General features: G+C 43.5%; 1 protein-coding gene across 7 annotated transcripts in view; it reads right to left on the reverse strand.

Annotated features, from left to right (window-relative positions):
- Nucleotides 1-478: 478 nt before the first annotated feature.
- Nucleotides 479-20,950, reverse strand: part of LOC309450982 (protein unc-13 homolog B) — a 225,342-nt gene continuing 204,870 nt past the window's right edge. For 2 of the 7 annotated variants that reach the window (XM_082074277.1, XM_082074281.1), the window contains 7 exons: nt 16,905-16,961; nt 11,646-11,726; nt 10,523-10,670; nt 7,686-7,742; nt 5,008-5,100; nt 3,735-3,894; nt 479-2,582 (listed from right to left, as the gene is read on the reverse strand). In XM_082074277.1, coding sequence (XP_081930403.1) covers nt 2,297-2,582; nt 3,735-3,894; nt 5,008-5,100; nt 7,686-7,742; nt 10,523-10,670; nt 11,646-11,726; nt 16,905-16,961 — 882 coding nt within the window. In that variant the 3' untranslated portion in view covers nt 479-2,296. Of the gene's footprint in view, nt 2,583-3,734; nt 3,895-5,007; nt 5,101-7,685; nt 7,743-10,522; nt 10,671-11,645; nt 11,727-14,314; nt 14,378-16,904; nt 16,962-20,950 lie in introns of those variants that run through there. The other 5 variants (XM_082074278.1, XM_082074283.1, XM_082074279.1 and 2 more) reach the window with 4 other exon arrangements.

Raw genomic sequence — 20,950 nt, forward strand, 5'->3', positions numbered from 1 at the left:
AATGACATCTCGGATCACAAAAATTCAGAGACCTGCATTATCATGAAATACGAGTTTCTGAGTTATTTGACCTTGTCTGTTGGAAATTGGCAGCACCCCCCAAAAAATGAGGAGGGGGAATAATTTATTTGGCATCAAGGTTTATTCTCTCATCTCTTGTCAATACCGTCTACAGATTATTAATGCTCATATCAGACTCAAAGTTATGAATCAAGTTTGGTATATAATTATTTTTCTTCACGTGTTATCTGCAAAGTACCTTACTGCCTGCCCGAGTCTCTCTGTTCAGAAGGCTACCTGAGCACACATAAAACTTGACTTAAAGGCCAAATGGGAGAAAAAAATAAGTTATTGTGTCTCAGTGTGTTATCAGAAGCCAAGAACTTCATGGAAAGACGTCAAAGACAGAGGCGCCACGGACGAGGGGGAAATGTCTGACTCATACCCCTTGCTGGGCACCTACAGCACCAAGGAAATATCTACATACTAAACAAGAGTAAATTGCAAAGATGCAGTAGTGATTCCATCCTACGTGATTTAGCAAACCCAATTAGAGTCACGCTTCAACAGACAACTCCAAATGCTGCTAAAAGAGTTTATTAAAGACTGTACTAACAGTTCTCATAACAATGGCACGTACAATGATTCAAAATCATGACAAAGAGCGTGGAGTCTTGAAGAGCATTACTATAATACACCATGGACAAGAACAAAGCAGATGTGCCGTCTCAGAACGTTACGAGCAAGCCCATGTAATACAGGAGTTGTATCATACAGCTATACAAGTGTCAGAGAAGATAGAAAAAAAAAGTCATTCAATATGCAGTCCTTGAATTTATTGACAGCATTACAGTACTTTATGGGCAAGGACTGGCTTGTTCCAGCTGCACTTTCCAGAGTACAAGGGTAGCTGGAAATAGCAAAAATATCCCCAAAAGAATTAAGACCCTCCAACAAACATACCTCAGATGCAATCATTACTCTAGACCTTCCTGCTCATGAATTTTCAGTCAGAAATTCTGACCTCCCTGCAATCTACTTTGCTCAGGACAGCGTTCTGTTTCGCAAGAAAACAAAACCAGGACGCTTCTTTAAGACAGTGCAAAAAATATTTTCAATGGTATCATTAAATCACAGATTAGTGACAATCAGCAAGGATCAACCACAGCACGGCCAAGAGCGACTTCATGATCAGAACTGGCGGGACCTGCTGCCCCTTGACCAGCGCTCCAGACCGAGCGCTTGCCCAGGGGGAGGATTTGCTCCCCCCGAGGCGAGCCACCATGTCTGGGTTCATTGTGAGGAATAGTCTCAGCTACTCCAGGGTAACAAAATGCTACAGAGAGCCTGCAAGTAATAAATTATCTAATCCTATGTCAAAAAGCTAAAAAAAAAAAAAAACCTACTGAAGTGGAAAATAAGTATACAGCAGCCATGCTATTTGTCATGGCTCTAACGTTGTTCCCTTCCTTACTGTGCTGGTCACAGTAGCCAAAGCGTGACTGGTGGAGTTCAGCAGCTTACAGCACCCACAGCGATGCCGGATTCTCAGCAGCACGTGGGGATTCATTAACATGTTCTCCGAGGCACACCATCTAATTAGGGCAGCGGGGCAGCTGCGGGCTGCTCCGGTGTGCTGCCCTCGCAGCTCCTGGGTACGAGATCTCCGGTCCCACGGCTCTCGCCCATGCTCCCAGCAGCACATCCGCGGCCAGACATCCGTCCCGAGTGCATCTTCAGAGCAACCTGCAACTGGCGTGAGCAGACGTTCGGTATCTGCAGATCACGTTGGGACACTGGTATAATCTGTGCAAGAATATGCCCTGGCAGCTCCACAGTACAGGGTTTCAATGGGAGACAACTGTGCTTTGCCAAACCCCCAAATCATTCTTATTCTCCCAATTCCCACACAGTTGTGTGTTTTTATCACAGGGTGATTATGTAGAACCTTTTTAACGCCTGCCAGCTTCAGAGGATAAAATCACAGTGCTGCATATCAACAAAACCCAGCATATCCAGCCTCCAATATAAAATAATTTATATACACAAAGCAGAATTTGCATCTTAAATAAGAAGAGATTGTCTCCTTCTCTATGGTGTCTTACCCAGCTACTAAAAAATAAATAATTCACATCAGATTGATGGATTTGTTTCCTGTACAGCACACGTGCGCTATCGGAGCTCACAAAGACAACATGAAAAAAAAAAAACTTTGTAATTAATAAAAGAGAATTGTTGAACACTTGCACATATTGGCACAAGGCAGAAGAGGAAAGGGAACATTACACAGCTGAGCTTAGGTGCCCTCCTCCATGGAGCGGGACTCGGATTTCAACTTCACAAATTCTTTAGCGACTTCATCGTTGGTTCTTTGAGAGAGAATCCTCAGGACTGTAAGTCCAGTCTCATCCATGTGAATCCTGCGCCCGAGGGGGCACCAGCAAGCGCAGCTTCCTTTGTCTGCGATGTCTCTGAGCTGCATCACCGCTATCCCCAGCACCCGGTCCTCCCGGGCAAAGCAGTAATCCTTCACGCAGACTTGGAGCTCGTAGGCGTCGGGGCCGTCCTCATTCCCCAGGATGCTGAAAAACACACAGAGGTTAACCTGCAGTTTCTCAGAAGGTATAAAATCCTCTGCAAAATAAAGGTGTCAGTAGCTGACTGCAGAGCTTAGATGAGACACAGAAAAATCCTTTCTACAGATAACCCTGGTCAGAGAGAGAAAAGTAAAACCTGCAGTGTATGGGCATTTACAGCTGATAAAGACAACCTGGCTACTTGAAAAAAACAAACACTTATGAAGTTGCCTTTGCATGTGTGTGTGTGTTAAATTGTCAAATAATAGGAGCAGGGAATATTAAATCGATTCTAATACGTTTTCAACTCAGATGACTTTAAATATTTCTGCTTCTGTTCAGGGTTGCTACATTTCAGTAATGAATATTTTAATTGGATGAAGTCTTTGTTAAAGATTCACAATCTTCCATTAAAGAAAAAGATAATAAAAATACATCCCCAACCTTTCTGATATTTCTAAAATTAAAATAATTTTTTAAAGGGACAAAATCCCTTTACTTAGAGGAAAAGCCTGCCTTTTCTCACACTAAAGAGAAACTGCATGGACAGTTCCTCTCCCCCAGTACATTTATAGTCTTTTGCTGGTCGTATCTTCTTTCATTCTTACTGCACAGCTGGGTGAGCACTAGTCTGTAGCTCCCTTTGTTGAGCCTTCCGAGAAGGAAGATGCCTTTGTAATAACGAAAGACAAATAAGAAGAGATCAATACTCGGCGTTGAGAAAGACAGCAATTTCAGCAGTGCAACTTACTACCAGCTGCAAGGGCTGTCTCCTTGGAAACAAGTTCAGAAAGCATGTCCTACAGGTCAAGTTGCGATAAAAACACACACAAAGATTAAAAGAACTACAAATAAGTAAGGAACTTTCAGCCTCTATCAATAAAAGATGCAAAGTTCATTAAAACAATGGAGCACAGTAAAATACGTTGATAGGACAAAACGTGTTTCAGAAGGTAGCCAAAGGACACTGCTGGTACAGAACAGACCTCAGCATCCCACCCAGAGCAAAAGCTCCCATAAAAGCTTTTCCTGCCAAGACTCCAAACACTTGGCCAAGCCACTGGTTCCCACACTCTTTTGGGCCCCGAGCAGGGTGTTGGTGTCTCTTCTGCATCTGCACTTGCCATGTCAGACCTCCCGGCTATTTTTCACACTTACAAGTGAAAGGTTTCATTGTATTTGGGAGCCCAGTTGTTGCTCTTCGACTTGGTTGTGAACTTCCTCTTCTTGTCACTCTGATGGGGCCCGATCATGGTGATTTCAACGAATGGACGGAACATGCCGGACGTTTGCCACTTCAGGTCATTGGCTGCCACAACTGGAAAAGAGAGTCACAACCTGTTTTACAGTAAATACTCATTTGTTCACAGTGCTCTGGACACCTTTCCGTTCTGCTATCAGTGTCTGGTTTCAGAGGACAAAGTCCAACTCAGAGCACGCGAGTTTCTTAACACACATGAGCAGGACTTCTTTGCAACAGAAAGATATGTTTTTTCGCTCTAGCTTAAGTTCTGTAAAGGGAATTTAATGTTTTGGACAGCACATAGTTTTTGCCATATGCAAAAGTTGGTCCAAAAAAAACCCCAAACCAGTATTCATGCATCTCTGGGCAGACTGACCTGCCAGTTCAGTGCTTAACTCTACGTCATGTGTGGGATGAGGGGAAAAAAAAGGGGGGACATTTTGGGGACCTCTATAAAGGTCTCTGTTGAAAAGGAAAATGAGACTGCAGGTAAGACAAACAAAGCCCATAAGCTGTGGGTGGTTCCAGAACCCAGAAGTATTAGCTCTTTAATTCTCATTCTCCCAGGTCACTGCAGGGAGCAGACTAAAGCACAGGAAATAGCTCTGAAAATCAGCTTTCGTATTGCGGTGTAGATTTAGCCAAGGGAAGAGAGGCCTGAAGAGCTGTTTGTATATATCTTTAGAGGAAATTAAAGTAGTTAAACATGCTGTCTATGAGCAAATGAGACCGAGGAAGAGGAAGCCTGAGATGAATCACTGCTATGGTTATTTTCAGAGCAGCTCTTCAGGGACCAACGTGGCCTTCGGGATGGGGGAGAGGAGCCTCTGAACTCTTGCTGGCTCTGTGATGTCTCGGTTTACACTGAGCAGTTTCACAACGCGGCCCTGTCACGCTGCCCTGTTCTCTGCAGCACAGGCTGAACTGTGGCGCCTGGCGAGAGCCATCATCCGATTTTTGTTTACTCTGTGTACCACTGCCAATAAACAACAGGACTGCACATCGCTGTGTCACTGTCTGGACTGGACGAGCTCGTTAGCTGTTTCTCTACATGTTCCTGATGTGAAACAGAGGGAAGAATTCTGGGTTCACGTCCCATGAGCTAACACACAGATATAAGGACTGCCAACTGGAGGTTTGCCTCGACACAGTCGCAGAGCCTGAGCGGTACCGCGTGCTTTGCCGTACCTTTCACCGTGACCTTGTGTTCACCAGTCCCTGGGTGGGTGTACAGGTCGATCTGTATGGACACTTCACCCACAGGATCGTCCACACCAGAGCCTGTTGGAAGAAAATCGACACCCCCCCCGTGGACACATGAATTACAGTTTATTGGCACCTGTCTTTAGTTTATGGCCTCAGCACGACAGTGTTTTCACAGTACACCTTCCATAGCCAGCTTTTCAGTCAACATCCATAATGTAACATCAATGCAAAATAACATCAGGCTTGCATGCCCAACACGCATAAACACTAACTTTGTTGGTTTTCTTTACACTCCACCATAAAGTTCGCATCCTGTTGAGAATACTGGTAAGAATTTTAAAAGAATTTAAGAGATCTAAAACTTGACGACAGATTCTCACAGACAGCAAGGATTTTTCAGAGATTCCTGCCAAGCTATTGTGTGCACATGCAGGCATTCCAGTGGTGGGCATCGGCATTCCTGTCTGTGCAGGGAAGAAGGGAGGACACAAAAAAACAAAGAAACACCACCAAAAAAAACCAAAACAAACAAACAAACCACAACCCAAAAAACCCAAACAAAACACCAAACAAAAAACAAAGCCAAAAAAAAGACAAAGATGTTAATGATTTGCACTGAGCCACAGTGTAGTCTCACCCTCCAAGAAGCTTTTTCCATGTTGTACATCAGATAAAAGTTGTCATCCTGACTGCCTATCTCCTTCCCTCCGGAGGATAATGAGAAGCCCTTCACTGTTGTGCACCAAAAATGATGAGAGAGAAGCACTCACGACTGGCATACTTATTGCCCTTCATCAATTAGCCAGGGAGAAAACAAGGTGTAGCTTCACAGAGGAAAAGATAATGTGTTGTAACAGAGGGAGATGAACTTTACAGTTCGAGTACTAAGATGTTTTCAACTTCTTAACTTTTAATCATAATTTTTATGCAATATGTGGAAATGACATTTTTCTGAGTAGGAAAGTCAAGATGTCACGTAAATTACAGAAAAAGACTGCTTTGCAAAATGAAAATGAAGTCTTTGATAAGACAGCCAGATTGACTTTACGTCCTTTTTGATAACTGTCTCATCTCAGGTTGACAATTAGCAATGCTGTTGCAATTGAGGTACCTACAGAGTAATTGGGTACCTACGAACAGCAGTGTTATTTTGTCAATTTTGGGGCTGACGCACTAAATAAGTGAAAGAATTGAAGTGTTTGAAATTCAAGATAAAGAGCGTGAAAGTATCATTAAACAAACATTTTGTTAGGTAGATCTAACATGTCAACTTTCACAAGAACAGTCTGCAGGCTGCAAAACCACACATTTAACATTTAAAAACCAAGAGGTTGAGAGCTAATCTGTGCAATCTCTGAAGAGAATTACATGGCACAGAACCGTAGGCAGTGAAAGTCACATTAATATACAAGTAAAAGTATCTGAGCAAACATAAGAGAACCTCAAATTATTATCTTAGGGTAGAATCTCATTCTTGATCTGAGCACAGTAAACAGCCCCTAGGCTGTAACATTCGTACGTGATCCTGAATGTACTGTTCTCTCCCTGCTTAGAAGGGCAGCGTGCCTTCTTTTCTGTACATAAGCACAGACTTTTAAAATCGGTAGGCTTAATTATTGACCTGACACACCTGATGGTGTGGATATGTCACTTACACTGTTGGCATTTTCCGTAGGAACAGACAAGTTTACCAACAGCACATAACTACTTTATCAAGCCACACTGGCGAAAATATCAGCTGTCAAACACTCAGGTCTTCATTTTACTGATCTTCAGTGCGATTAATAGGTGTTAAAGGAGACACTGATGCTTTAGAGGAATGACAGCAGAACCATCTCATCACCTTTGAGGGAGACAAAATTTAGATATTTTCTATCTTCATTCTTGTCTTTTCATACAAAAATATTGTTCCATTAAGTTAAATGTTCGGAAACTAAAAACGCCACTTTGTAGATGGCCAGTGAAAAATATTCTGATCATGTATAACTGTATATATACACATACTTGCACATCTAGTGACAAGCAGATTTAAATTGTGACATAGAAGTCTCATTTGTATTGTGATACTGGAAGGTGAAACTGCAGAACTGAGCTTGTGCAACGTTTTACAGACGTATTTCACCTAAGATAACAAAAAGACTTTGTACAGCAGAAAATAAATCGAGAGATGAAACAGAACAAGACTTAATTTTTAGGGCTCTCCAGAGCACCAAGATGTTTAGCTATCCCCCTTCAAGCCAGATGTTTCAAGCTCGGCCATAACCTTGAATGCATATCAGACATTACCATGTATTACTGTAGCCCATCTCAGCAGACCATACGCATGCAAGTCTAGGACTTAAACCAGCCATACATAGCCCACGGTAAAGGGTCGGGGAACAAGTCTGTAGCATCTCTCAAGAAACAGTTTTTGAGACAGCTTTCACAGGCCGTGAGTCAATCTCAAGGCTGGGGACAGGCTCTCAGGCAGGGGACAGGCTTCTACACCGCACAACCCGAGGCTCCGTCTGCAGGATGCAAGCATTCGGTGCGAGCTCACGTCTACAGGGAGCTACGGGGAACGGGTCTCTGGAAAAGGTTTCTGAGCATGGGCAAGGTGACTTCAAAAGCAAGGCAGTTGGCTAATGTTGTTATGGTAACAACATTAGTCTTGAACATACCCTTATCAGGAAGAACATCCTCATTAGCGGTAAACCTAATACCTTTCCCATCATGCACTGAGACATGAATTCAAAAGGCAAGAAGCAAGCAGGATAAAGAGAGAAGAGTGTGAATTACAATCCAATTAGCGGTGTCACTTAAATAAATACAAGACAAATATTCTAGCTCTTAATAAACAAAAATATCTTCTTAGATCTTCTGCACCAACACAGGCTTTGGAGAACAAGGCTGTCTGAAAGAAAAGGGTTGTCTGGGTTAAAAGAAGAACAGAATTTGTGCTGGCATAACTAAACTGCAAGCCCTGATCCAGCTTCACAGAGCAAACATTCAACAGCAGAGTGGTATAGAAGCCTGCTCAGCAAGGAAATGAGCACAATAGATACCTCACAAAATGGAAGATGCAACCATTGAGCAGCAAAGTAAGAAAGGCAAACAGCCAGCATTTAAATAGCTGTGCATGCAGCCGCTTCCTCCTGTAGGGCTGTGGGAAGCTTGACTTATGCAAACATCAGTCATAGTGCCCTGGTAGCAGATGTCGGCTGTAAATACTGGTGTTGTCCCTCCTGTCCCTCCAATGCATGTGCAGATCTCCAAACCGATTGATCAACGAGGGATACTGAGAAGTGTATGCAAGCCATACCCTTTCTTATCCCCAATCTCAGCACCAAGTCATGCCTTTCTCAGACATACTCCATCATGGATCCTACAGATATTAGGTGGCATTCCCAAAACAGGGTCAAAAACTCTCAAAACGCAGAAGATGCTGATTTGGACCAGCTCAGTGGCCCACCATGTCCAGTACCTGTCTCCTAAAGTGGCTTAGATGAGACACAAATAAATGTCATCAGTCAGCTGTGAGATACAGCCCATGACCTCAAAACAAGTGCATGTTATGTCCTAAAACTAGAGCTTAAATATTTCTAAGCTTCTGAAAAAAAAAAAAAAAAAAAATAACACACACACTTTTGTGGCAACTCTATATATCCTGCTCCTCTCAGATCATGTTCAATTCTCTTTGTGTGTCTCCAAAACACTCAGCCTCAGTGGAATTTTACAATCACACCCTCCGTGGACTCTGACAATCAAATCATGCATTGCATGCAGCTCCTTCCTCATATCACCTTCGAACTTGCCACTTCACAACTTCAATGGAGCATTGCCTTCCTCTAATTTTAAACACTCCTGCCTGTAGCATGAAGTGTAGAACAACAGTGCTGCACACATCCTTATATCTTGGCTCATCACAACAACTTAATAGCACCCACATTAAAAAAAAAATAGATTCAGTTCATATTTTGGATATATAATGGGAAACTGTTGCAGATATATAATGGGAAACATTTGCCATAGAACAGCAAAGCTTGAAAACACACTGTACACACAAGTTCCCAATTAAAGAGTGTTTGTATGACTCCAACAGCAACAGCCAAGCCCCCGGAGTCCCTTGCAGATGCAGCAGACTTTGACCTGTCTGGCCACTGGATGTCATCGTTGCTCTGCTGGGACACAACTATAGGACCACGCTCTCAAATGCATGTACTGACTCTTTTGTTAATGCAGTGTATTTTATGACGCAGTATATGTCAACCTAAGCAAGAATATATCATGCTGCTAAAGGCATGGATGATTCAGTCCCCCAAAACTACATTCAACTTTTCAGTTTAAAACTTTAAAAAATAACTTTGTTCTGCTCAAGAATTCTCGGTGATTTCTGCAGTGTTTGGGGAATCTCAGTATCAAGCTGTCTCACTTGCGCAGGAGGGAACGGTGTGTTAACTAGGGAGTGCTATCCCCTTCATTTCAGGGCTCGGTGTGACAATATACTGACGCAGTTGAGACTGACTGATTCACTCTGACTGTGAATACAGTCTGAGGGACCGCCAGCTCTCATAGAGCTTGAAAGGATTAAAGGAAAAAGGTCTCAGAAAGACACCCCATGGAGTTGTATGACTTTTGCTGCTGAGATGCAGCAGCCCAACACCAAAGGCTTGTATTTAAACAGCCTAAAAACTTAAAACATCAGTTTCAGGTTTGATCTAACCTCTAATAGCATCTGTCCCCTCTCTCTGAGATTAGTGAGATTCTCAGTCAGTCAGTGAAGCTTCCTGACTATAGACCAAATTGTTCTGTACAACAATCTGGAGATGTTTGCATGAAATCAATGAAAGACAGAGACAATTAACTATTTATCCCTTCCAAATCAATGAAACAGCATCACTATTGTGCCTTGCCGAGAGAGATCCAGTGACACATCCCAGCAGCTTACTAATACGTTGTCGTGGTTTGAAATAATCTAGCTCGCACATACCCTGCTACTGGCTGCAGACAGAACAGTGCTTTTGTTTACCCTCCTACAAGATCTTTCCCTTTACAGGCTCTCGTCACACTGCTGTCAATCAGCCCCAGGCTTGCACGGGGTGCTGGCAGCTGGCCGGTGACACAGGCACTGACCCGTTTCTGCGTGGTGTCCTGCTGAAATGGTCTCTCTCATCGACATGCAAGCCTCGGTACCTTCAAGTTTCACTCCTTTTAAGACAACTACCCATTTTAATTCATGAAACGTGACTGTTGAATGAGGATTGCAGGGAAAAAAAAAAAAAAGAGACCACAAACACCTCAAGACTTATGTTCCACATATTTTTGCGCACTCAAAATGTAGCTTTTGAGTGGGAAATAACCTCCTCTCTCTCCTTCCCAGTTTCAAAAGCCTGAACTGTCACGTTTCCAGAAATGTTACTGCCAAAAGCATTCTACGAGCTGGCAGTACAAGACAGAGCAATTACCAACAGAGCAGATAGCTCCATTCAACTTTGCCAACAACACAAAAGAGTCTTACCCTGAGCGGTCTGAGTCTGGACAAAGGTTTTTATGAGAGTGTCTGTGGTCTGAGTGTAGAGAGAAAGAGCATATCGAAGCGATTGCAGGTCAGGACTCTTCTCCAAGAAGGTTTTCTTCAGACCGTTTCCACCAGCATGGAAATATTGCTAAAAGTAAAAAAAAAAAGAAGAGGAAAAATACTGAGAAAGAATTGCAACCAGCAAACAATGTTTATGGGCTATTGTGTGTGTGGATGGGATAGAGCTGGAAAAATTAACAAAATAGCTTCTGTACTGGAAATACAGCTCTTAGACCAACTGGCACCAAACTGCTCATGACTCTCCTCTTCCAAAGCACTTAAATACAAACATGCTGGCTCCCAGCACACGCCAGCCACCTGAGGCTATTTGGGTTTACACAGACACGGCAGTATCACTCACTTAGTGCATTCAATGTTGTAACAGCACTGAGAGACTCCTACTATCTCCTGAATGGGGCAGGCACTATCCTCCCAAATACTATTCCTTTGGTGCATTAGTAAAAGGGTGGCCAACAGGTCAGGGGAGGTTGTCCTTCCCCCCTTACTCTGCCCTGGTGAGGCCACATCTGGAGTTCTGAGTCCAGTTCTGGGCTCCTCAGTTCAAGAAGGACAAGGAATTACTGGATGGAGTCCAGTAGGGAGCTGTGAAGATGATTTAGGTGTCTGGAGCATCTTTCTTATGAGGAGAGACTGAGAGAGCTGGGTCTGTTCAGCCTAGAAAAGAGAAGCTGAGAAGGGGATCTCATCAGTGTTTATAAATATCTCAAAGGTGGGTGCCAAGAGGATGGGACCAGACTCTTTTCAGTGGTGTTGAACAACAGGATGAGGAGCAGCGGGCACAGACTGAAGCACTGGAGGTTCCATCTGAATGTGAGGAGGGTGCCAGAGCCCTGGAACAGGCTGCCCAGAGAGGCTGTGAGTCTCCTTCTCTGGAGACATTCAGACCCACCTGGACACATTCCTGTGTGATCTGCTCTGGTGAACCTGCTTTAGCAGGTGGGTTGGACTGGATGATCTCCAGAGGTCCCTTCCAACCCAAACCATTCTGTGATTATTTGGGATGGAGCAAGGGGATGAAGGAGACAGAAAAGGAATCACTTACTTTGATAGTATCCAGTGCCAGATCCAAAACAGCACACTGCTTTGGAGTGAGGCTCCTAGTTTCTTCTCTCACCATGTGATCCTGCAAACAACCATTATATTTGACATGAGCAAGCTGTAAGAGACTAAATGAAAGGGAGTCCCCAGTATCATCTCTTTCTCTGGATTCATGCTGTGTCAATATGGCCACAGCATTTATTCAGCTGTCTATGGAATGCTTAATGGAGTCTCTCAGAGTCACTTATTACAGCTTAACTTAAAAATAAAGCCACTGTCTCTGTTTCTTGCAGGCACAGAAGAGAGAAATAGGAAAGGAACTGGACAGAGGTAAGTGACAATTTAAAATCTCAGTTTGTCTCTCAGAAAACCCAAACAGGATTCACAGGAGTCTGCTTGCTACCCCTGTCATTCTAGAGCAGCCACAACAAAGCTCTCAAAACACCACCTGAAACAAGGAATTCTGAAAAGCAGATATTGGGCAAAGTTGCTAGATGTAGGTTTGTTTTTGTTTTTTCTTCCATCTACAAAGGTCCTTAATTGATCATATTGTTGGTGTAGAGGAAGAAAAACAAACAAACAAGCAACATTTTCTAGGAAATACCTTTGCTAAAAGAAGTCATTGCCATTAAGATCGACCATCTTCAATAGCAAAGAACCAGGGTACCCTTGGGAACGGATTCCCTTTCTTGCGTGGGAATGTATCCCTGTTAGACTCCTGCCTGACCACAAGGATGTATCACACTTTCCTGTTTCACTAAGCTCTTTCTCTCTGATGCTTAATCTTGGTCTCAGGGAAAACAAAACCCAGATTCTAACTGTTTGAACTGCTGGAGGGTCAGGCCAGCTGGCTGCAGCCTGGATGCTGAAGCGTTCGTGCATCAGACGCAGGTAAATCAGGCAAAAGCTACTTATCCCTACCTTAAACATGACACAGCCTCTGATGAGAGACACTTTCCAGGAGATGTTCACTAAATTGTCTTTCAGTAAAGCATGCCTAATGTGCAGCATCATGTCTGCATTTCATGCTTATAAGCTATGTCACAGCCCGGTGATTTTGTGGTGGAGTCACCAATCCTGGAAGTGTTTAAAACATGTATAGATGATGCTCTTAGGTACATGGTTTAGTGCTAGATTTAGGTTATGGTCAGACTCAGTTATGTTAAGGGTCTCTTCCAACCAAAACGATTCTGTGATTCACATTGTCTAGTGCTGCTCCCACACGTTTTCCACCACCATCCATCTTCTGCCCAATGGAGATAGGGCTCACTGTGGTCTAGGCGCAGTGCCAGGGGTCTGCCACGCTCCCCACAGACACCGAGACAGCACCTTTGCACAGTGCTGCACCAAACTGTGCAGAAGATGCCTCTCCAGTCACCAGTACCTCTGACAAGGCTGTATCGTGTTTTCTTGAGCACTAGAGACATGAATCAAGTTGCCTCTTTCCCCCACACGGGCTGGTCCTGGTCTGCAAAGCGACGTGCCGCGGCACAGCAGCCTGTAAGCTGCAAAGCATCTTCTGCTGTGACAAGCTGTCCTGAGGGGAGCAATAGCTCTCCTCCCTCTTCTTCATGAGTAATTCAGTTGAAGATGATGTGGCTTCACACTTCAGTACACAGAGGGTAAAACGTTCTTTCTCTGTCTGACAGTCAGATTAAATGCACAATCAGCCAGAGCCCAAGGCCATGTCCATGGGAGAGGCCAATTTAGTCAGGGTAGCTGTGTCGCCAAGGCAAGAGTGACTTTTGTGTCTGTTGAAATGACTTCTTGGGTCTGCCTGCCAGATTCCCCACACTGTGACGGAAACTAGGTGGTCAGGATTTTTCTTTTAAACTCCTAAAGAGTTCATTTAGCCTGCTCTGAGTGGCCGCTCTGCTGGTGTCCATGCAGAACACCGTGTCACAGCTTTCTAAGAGGGTTTCCCGGTGCCATTTACTTCAACACGTTATGTAAAAATAACGCAGTGACTGGACTCGTAATGCTTGCACCTACACACAGAGGAGCCCACGGCTGCCATTCCCCTGCACACCTGCCTTCTGCAAATCCCACACTGTTCCTATACAGGACTGCACAGCGTGCTACTGCGCACCTCTCAGATTGCCAGCCAGCAGCAAGTCACAAATATTTACATCAAGTAATTATGCAACATCAAGTAGAAGAAGTTAAAGAAAAAAGCCTCTTTTCCCGGTCTCTCATACTCATCCTTGTATTCTCCACAGGTTACCCTGGGGGAGCACAAGGGAGAAGAGGCAGCTGCTCCCTGCTCCAGCTGCTGGCTGGTAAGCAAAGAGTTTGGTAATAAATGGAAGGCAAATATGTGGCACCAGTGTGCCAGTTTTATGGTTGGTTTTCTGAGCATTATGAAATACACTGTGAAATTGACTTGTCATCAGGATGAGAGCCTGTGCTTGTCAGGTCTGTCAGTCTCAGTTTTCAGATGAGTTATCTGATTCACTAGGACTCTGTTCCCCCTGTTCTATTTAAGACAAAGCTTAAAATTCATCCCATAATTTTCCAAGGCTTTTAGTGGAACTGTAAAATACATAGAAGAGGTGATCTGAAGAGGCATTTACTCGTGCCTTCCCTATCAGCTTCTATGTGCCCACAAAAACAAAAGGACAAAAAAAAACCCAACAAACATCCATGATGCTTACATAGACCCAAGCAACTTACACTCTTGTAACATCTTTACTCTTCTGGAAATTTTTGGATGCAGTGTTGATTCACACCATCTGTCTGAACAAAAGGTTTTCAGAATTCAGGTGGCAGAGCGCTTTCACACTTTCGTACGGTTCTCTTGCCACATGTAGAATCCTGTGTACTTGTGCTGCTGTAGTCCTATATGTGGATATGCAAATATGCAACCTCGAACACACACGCCCAGGTTTGCCTGATTTACATGATTACACGCATTTCTAAAAATGTAGTCCAGAGTTACCGAAGTTAAGGTTTACAGTAACTGAACTAACGACAGGCTGCTGCTGAGGGCCTTCATCTCACCCGTGCGAATGGAAACAGGCAAAGCTTCCAGCTCACTCCCGCCAAAAGGCACCTTATACACATATATTAAGAAATTCCAGTAATGAGAAAATATGGAAGAAGTAGAAGATAACAGTGAGTGCCACTGACTATGCCTGAAAACACAAGCAAGCCACAGGAACTCACAGGTGTCTGTGCACAGACTTGTCCTTCTGGCCTGGGAGGAGAAATGGAGCAAATTCAGAGCTCTCCCCCTTTGACAACAGGATGGCACGTAGATGGCAGGCATGTCCTCTCTTCCTCCAAGTGCTGGGAGACAGATGTTTTTGAAAGAGGAAGGGGATATCATAGGAAAATGGAGTCACATTTGGAGGCTGTGGTCCAGCTCCCACCCTCCCAGGCTGGATACAAAGCTCCTCTCTACCCATTTCTCCCATGAAGTGGCATGGAGCACAGTGCAGAGCACAGTGGAGGTATCGCAACCCTTGGGAGCCACCAGGTCACCAGGAAGGACAGGATGGCTGTGGGAGTGCAAGGGGCCATCCCTCAGCACAAGTGACAGCTATTACACTGGGGAACCACAGCTGAGGGTTTATGTTATGTCACTGCTCACTGCTATGTAACAGCCTCAAAATGTGGCTGGAGAAAAGTGTGTGCATCTACTCACACACCTGCATGTCTAGATTACTTATTAGGATTGCTAAAATGTGCCTGCTCGCCAAGGGAAACTAGACTGGACATGAGCCAGCAACGTGCACTCACAGCCCAGAAGGACAACTGTATCTTGGGCTGCATCACAAGGAGCGTGTCCAGCAGGTGGAGGGAGGTGATTCTGCCCCTCTGCTCCGCTCTGGTGAGACCCCACCTGGAGTCCTGTGTCCAGCTCTGGAGCCCTCAGTACAGGACAGACATGGACCTGTTGGAGAGGGGCCAGAGGAGCCACAGAAATGATCCGAGGGCTGGAACAGCTCTGCTGTGAGGACAGGCTGAGAGAGTTGGGGTGTTCAGCATGGAGAAGAGAAGGCTCCAGGGAGACCTTACTGTGGCCTTTCAGTACCTAAAATGGGCCTATAAGAAAGATTGGGACAGATTTTTCAGCAGGGCCTGTTGTAACAGAACAAGGAGTGATGGTTTTGAACCAAAAGAGGGGAGATTCAGGTTAGACATGAAGAAATTTTTTACAGTGAGGGTGGTAAAATACGGGCCCAGGTTGCCCAGAGAGGTGGTGGATGCCCCATCCCTGGAGACATTCGAGGCCAGGCTGGACAGGGCTCTGAGCAACCTGATCTAGTTGAAGATGCTCATGGCAGAGGGGTTGGACTAGGTGACCTTCAAAGGTCCTTTCAAACCCAAACTATTCTATGGCAGATAATTGTACCAAGACAGCTGTAATAAGTGCTCAATACAAAAGGAAGAAATAATGAGAAAAGATGAATGCATTTTGAAATTGCACTGATCACTTAGAAGAACGCTCTCTGCTGTGGGAAGATTTCCCTGATCACGCTCTGAGGCAGAGTTCACATTCGGCTCCATCTTCCATGCAGTGCAATTTGTGCACCGTGATACTTCAGATTTAGACCTCCTCTTGCACAGTATCTGTTTTGTAGCACACGTCAAACCACAGCATAGTGCAAGTTGAATGTTGTAAGGCATCACTATTTTCATACCATTCCCGTCATGACCAGCGAATTAATGCTTGATTGGCTTATGATGAGGCGGCGTGCACTTAGTAATGCTCATGTCATGCACTGTCACGTCATGCACTGTCAAAACACATCAACATAGCCTTCATGCTAAATGCCAGCTTGCCTGTAAAGAGAGCCCACGCAGAAGGAATTTACAGACACAGGCTCTCTTCTATAAGCAAGTTATTTTTGTAACAGTTCATATAATTCATCAATAGCTAGCACAATCATCTTTCCTACCGAATCTCATTATCAGGATCACATAAGGGACTCCCTTTAATAGATGGGCGTAAAGAGGAACTGGCCAGATGCTAAGATCTCTACTTTTTTCATTTTAAATTGATATACCAAACGAATCACTGTATATACAGCAGAGAAAAACTACTTTGGTGATTAAAACTACAGTAAAATTTAACAGTTAATTTAAACACAATACTAATGTTAGCAGAATGCATTTAAAAGCACATTTGATGCATTTAAAAACATTTCTCTACAATTGCATTCAGCGACACACCACGGGAAGCACAAGACATGCTATGTGCTACTACACTTCTGTGCTTACACACATGGACGTTAACACAAGCCATGCAGAACAATACCTTCAACTTTGACAAGTGTCCCAGTTCCTTAGCAGCACTGAAAATCAACTGTGTGCCCTATGATTGCAAGAAGTTAGAAAAGGAGGGGGGGAAAAAAAGATTATAAACAAGCTTTGCATGATTTTCCTTCAAGCAAGTCAGTTTGCAGATAAAACTTTACATAACCATCCCAAGGCCAGCCACAACAACTTGACTCCTTGCCAGTCTATTACCCAATATAAAACCTGGCATTTCTGTAGACACCACTTCAAGACCTATTTCAGAGCACAAATGCTCTGCTAGCTGGTTCACCCTTGATTACAGCAGCCACCCATTTAAAGAAACGGATTGCACAGTGTGGGGTGAAGGCAGTGCGCTGGCTTGGTCTCCAAGTGCTCCTTTAGATTTCAAGTCTAAATACTCACAAAGACACCATAATATTGGCCAAAGCAAAAGATAACACAACTGATGTCAAGCTGTCTATACAAGTAGAGTCCAATCAGCAGGGTGGGGGTGAGCATACACCAGATAAGAAAGAAAACTGGATCTGAGCAGTTTTTGTGTGAGAGATAGCTAAACAAAGTCCAGTGAATACTACAGCATCACCTTTGCACGTCGAAGGTTTGGCAAATGGCTCTTCTTTCCCCACAGTGGTTTACTGAGGCTGTAGGACCAATGAAGTAACATAAAGGGAAGACAAATCCCAGTGATGGGAAGTCTTGCTTCAAGTCGCTTACACTCTAGTATAATGGATTTTTACACACTTTCTCTGCAGTGGTTATGACAAAGATATTTTTTCCTTTTCCCTACCACATCATTTGTCTGTTGTGTAATATTACTTTTGCCTGGGGACATAAGTCCAAAATTTAATGAGAAAGCCAAAAGCAAACAAGACAATTCTCCAGTCTTTTCTCCTAGAGATGCTTCATGGGGTGTGCTGGAATTTTTCTTCCACTTTGCTTCTTTTTATTCATCTAATTTTGCTTTTTTCTTTAAAAAAGTCACAACTGCCTATTACTCCACTTGGAATAAAACCCCAGCCTATTGTAATTCTGGCTATGAATTGGGCATCTACCATATCACGAAACTTTACCATCCACTTCAACTGTCACAAACTAGTCAGATTTGGGCTTTACGGCCAAGAGAAAGCTCTTCTCTAATTAAACCTCCCCTCTATTACGTGTCTCAGAAATGCCTCAGGTATGTCAGGAGAGCTGCCCTCTCAAAGATTATCTTTGTCTCTCCTTGATTGCAACTGATCATTAGAAGCTTCCTCATCTTAACAGTTGTTCACCTTCTCACTTAACCCCACCTGCCATGACCACTCCCCAGCCCGAAACCCTTTGAACTGTAATGAACCAAGGTGTAAAACCAGAATTATTAGATTGCCCTTTGCCCCTGCATATGCCACTCAGTTTGTTTTCTTTGCTGCCTTCTTTGATATGTGCTTATTTGTTGCCTTTTAAGTCAGTACTCTGTGGAGCAGGAACATGTATGACACATGTATTTGCAGAGAAGACTCTTAACATCAGCCTCACTCACAGGTCTTTATATCTGTTGCTAGAGGTAGCAGGTGCCCTTTTACAGAAGTAAACAGTTTACAGCTGTTAACACTGGAAAGACAGACCCGTTCTAGGGACACTGGACACCACCACTCTGCCCATTACAAGAGCAGTCCAGAAGTGAATTTTCAGATGAGATACCTTTTCTTTAGCTTTGGCAGCTTCAGAAATGTGTTCACGCTGAAAGACTCTGCCCTGAAATCACAGACTACCTCTTGATTTGCTCTATTCGTAACCATCACCTAACCCTCGCTGCTCCTCAGCCTTTTATGTTTGTTGAATACAAATCAATACAGAATGAACATTATTGACCTTGCAGCTAAACAGAAGCTCTTGATAATTGATTAAATTCACAACTCTTGGAGGGGGAAAAAAGCGCAGGCAAGGGCAACACATCCGTAAAGGAAAGTTTCTGACATAAGACTGGAAGCTTCACTCACTGTCAGTATCCCATGAGTAGCGTTAGAGTACAAATCTGACTGGAAGAGTACAAAATTCTCTGTATTTCAACAGAGAGAGATTGAACATGACTGCGCACCAGAAGCAACAAAGCGATTTCACTGTGGGCCACACCAAATAATCCACCAAGGGACACAGCTTCAGCCAGCGCTCGGTACCCAACGGATGTGCCAGCTGTTCTGTACAATTGGTCATAAAGTTTGTTTGGCTAATGGGTCTGGAAACTTAAGGTTTACATGCCTGTTGACCAAGCAGAAAAAACAAAACACATTTTTATAATCTGAATTAAAAAAAAAAATCAGTAAGTAGTCTCAAAACACACTAACACAAACATTTCTTGATCCAGTATTTTCAGCCTTCATCGGACACTTCTGTTTTTTAAAAAAAATACACATTTGATCAACAACATTAACTGATCTAGGCACGTAGTCTCCCTGCCACAGGCTTCTAAAGAGGGCAGGTCAGTAACACTGAGCAATACCCAGTGGCTTGATACGCTTCAAGGAACAAAGCTGCTCAGATAACTGCTCCTCAGTTCTTGCCCACTAAGAAAATCCTCATCCATCAGTGCCAATCTCTGTCAATGTGTCTGCAAAGAGAAGTGATTTCACTGTTACGTTGAGTTTATCATCAATGCTGGTAACATCTAATGAAAACCTGGGCAGTTCCTTCCTCTGCCAAATGGCATTCTTGTAAACAAGATGCTGTAACTCCTCAGAAAAGTTATTTATTCATGAAAAACATATCATACAGCCCTACAGATGGCACTTATTCCAGGTGTGCCTCTGGGGAATGAAAACAACTGAACTGAAATATCATGTAGTTTTGAGAAAAGCCACCCACAACGGATCTGATTAAAACATCAAGGATGGAAGATGTGGAAATAGTAGGTCCTTATTATGAATAGTTTCTGCCTAGCTCTGCGGCAAACATAGATGGAAAGAGGACAGACCTCAGTGCTGGTTTTCATGAAATTAGTTTTACCTTCCTAAATTTTTTTGGAAACAAGGAAGACATCTATAGTCCATAACACAAATATTTTAAAATCCTTTTAAATTCCTTGTTACGGGTATGACTGCTTTTTTTCCCCCAATAAAAGGATCATCAGCTGACTCAAGTCTAATTGCTAGAAGCCAACAGAAATGCACTGATTTATATGTGAAGAGGTTCAAACTCTCACAGCTTAACTGTCCTATCGCTTGGTTGACAAAGTTAGGAAACAAAAGCCTACTGCAAGTCTTTTGAATCCCAGTCCTTTTTTGGAAAGCATATTATTACTCAGTCTTATTTTTCTGAGACATACCAGTGCAAGGAAGTTTTATCTGGTGTTGTACATTCCTTTGCCCTCCCCCCCCCTTTTTTTTTAATTTTTACATTCAATGAGATCTGATCATTTATTAGCAGCATTTAAGCTCATTTTTAAAACTTCATCACCAGGATATGTTTGCTAGCACCCATTGAAAATTAGCCTATATTTTGGTTGTTGTGGTGAATTTACCAGTGAGAAAATAGTCTTGAAGTTGAGGATGAAAAAGGCAAAACAATTTCCTTTCTTTACAGAGATCTGGGCGTACGTGCAATTCACAGACCATCACTTCATTCAAGGCTAGGAAAGCTTTTTCTCCACATCACAGTGGCAGCCTTGGACTTTTTCGCTCCTGGCTAGCACAAGGGAGAAGATTCATTTAAACTAACACAGGTTAAGAAAGGTTTCAGAAAACCTCTTAAAGCCACACACTGTTCCACCACAGAACAGCTCCCGGAGCGGTGCGGCTGGCAGACGAGCCTGATGAACAGCCAGTTTGGAAGCCACGTGTAAAACCTGTCTGCAGCTCGAAGAATGTTTTTTTCCTTATCCTGGACCATGTTCTCATTTAGTGAAGAGAAATCGGATGAGTAGGAAAAAAAAAAGCACAGTAGGAGCAAGCACAAATAGAGCCTCACATGGACAGCTACATCATTCCTTGTGAAATAAATAACAGAGAGGCTCCAGAGTGTGTAAATTAAGCAGCTCTTCATTGACCTGACTAGTCACCAATGGCATGA

This window comes from Streptopelia decaocto (assembly GCF_964273445.1).
Source record: "Streptopelia decaocto genome assembly, chromosome: Z".
NCBI classification, from domain to species: domain Eukaryota; kingdom Metazoa; phylum Chordata; class Aves; order Columbiformes; family Columbidae; genus Streptopelia; species Streptopelia decaocto.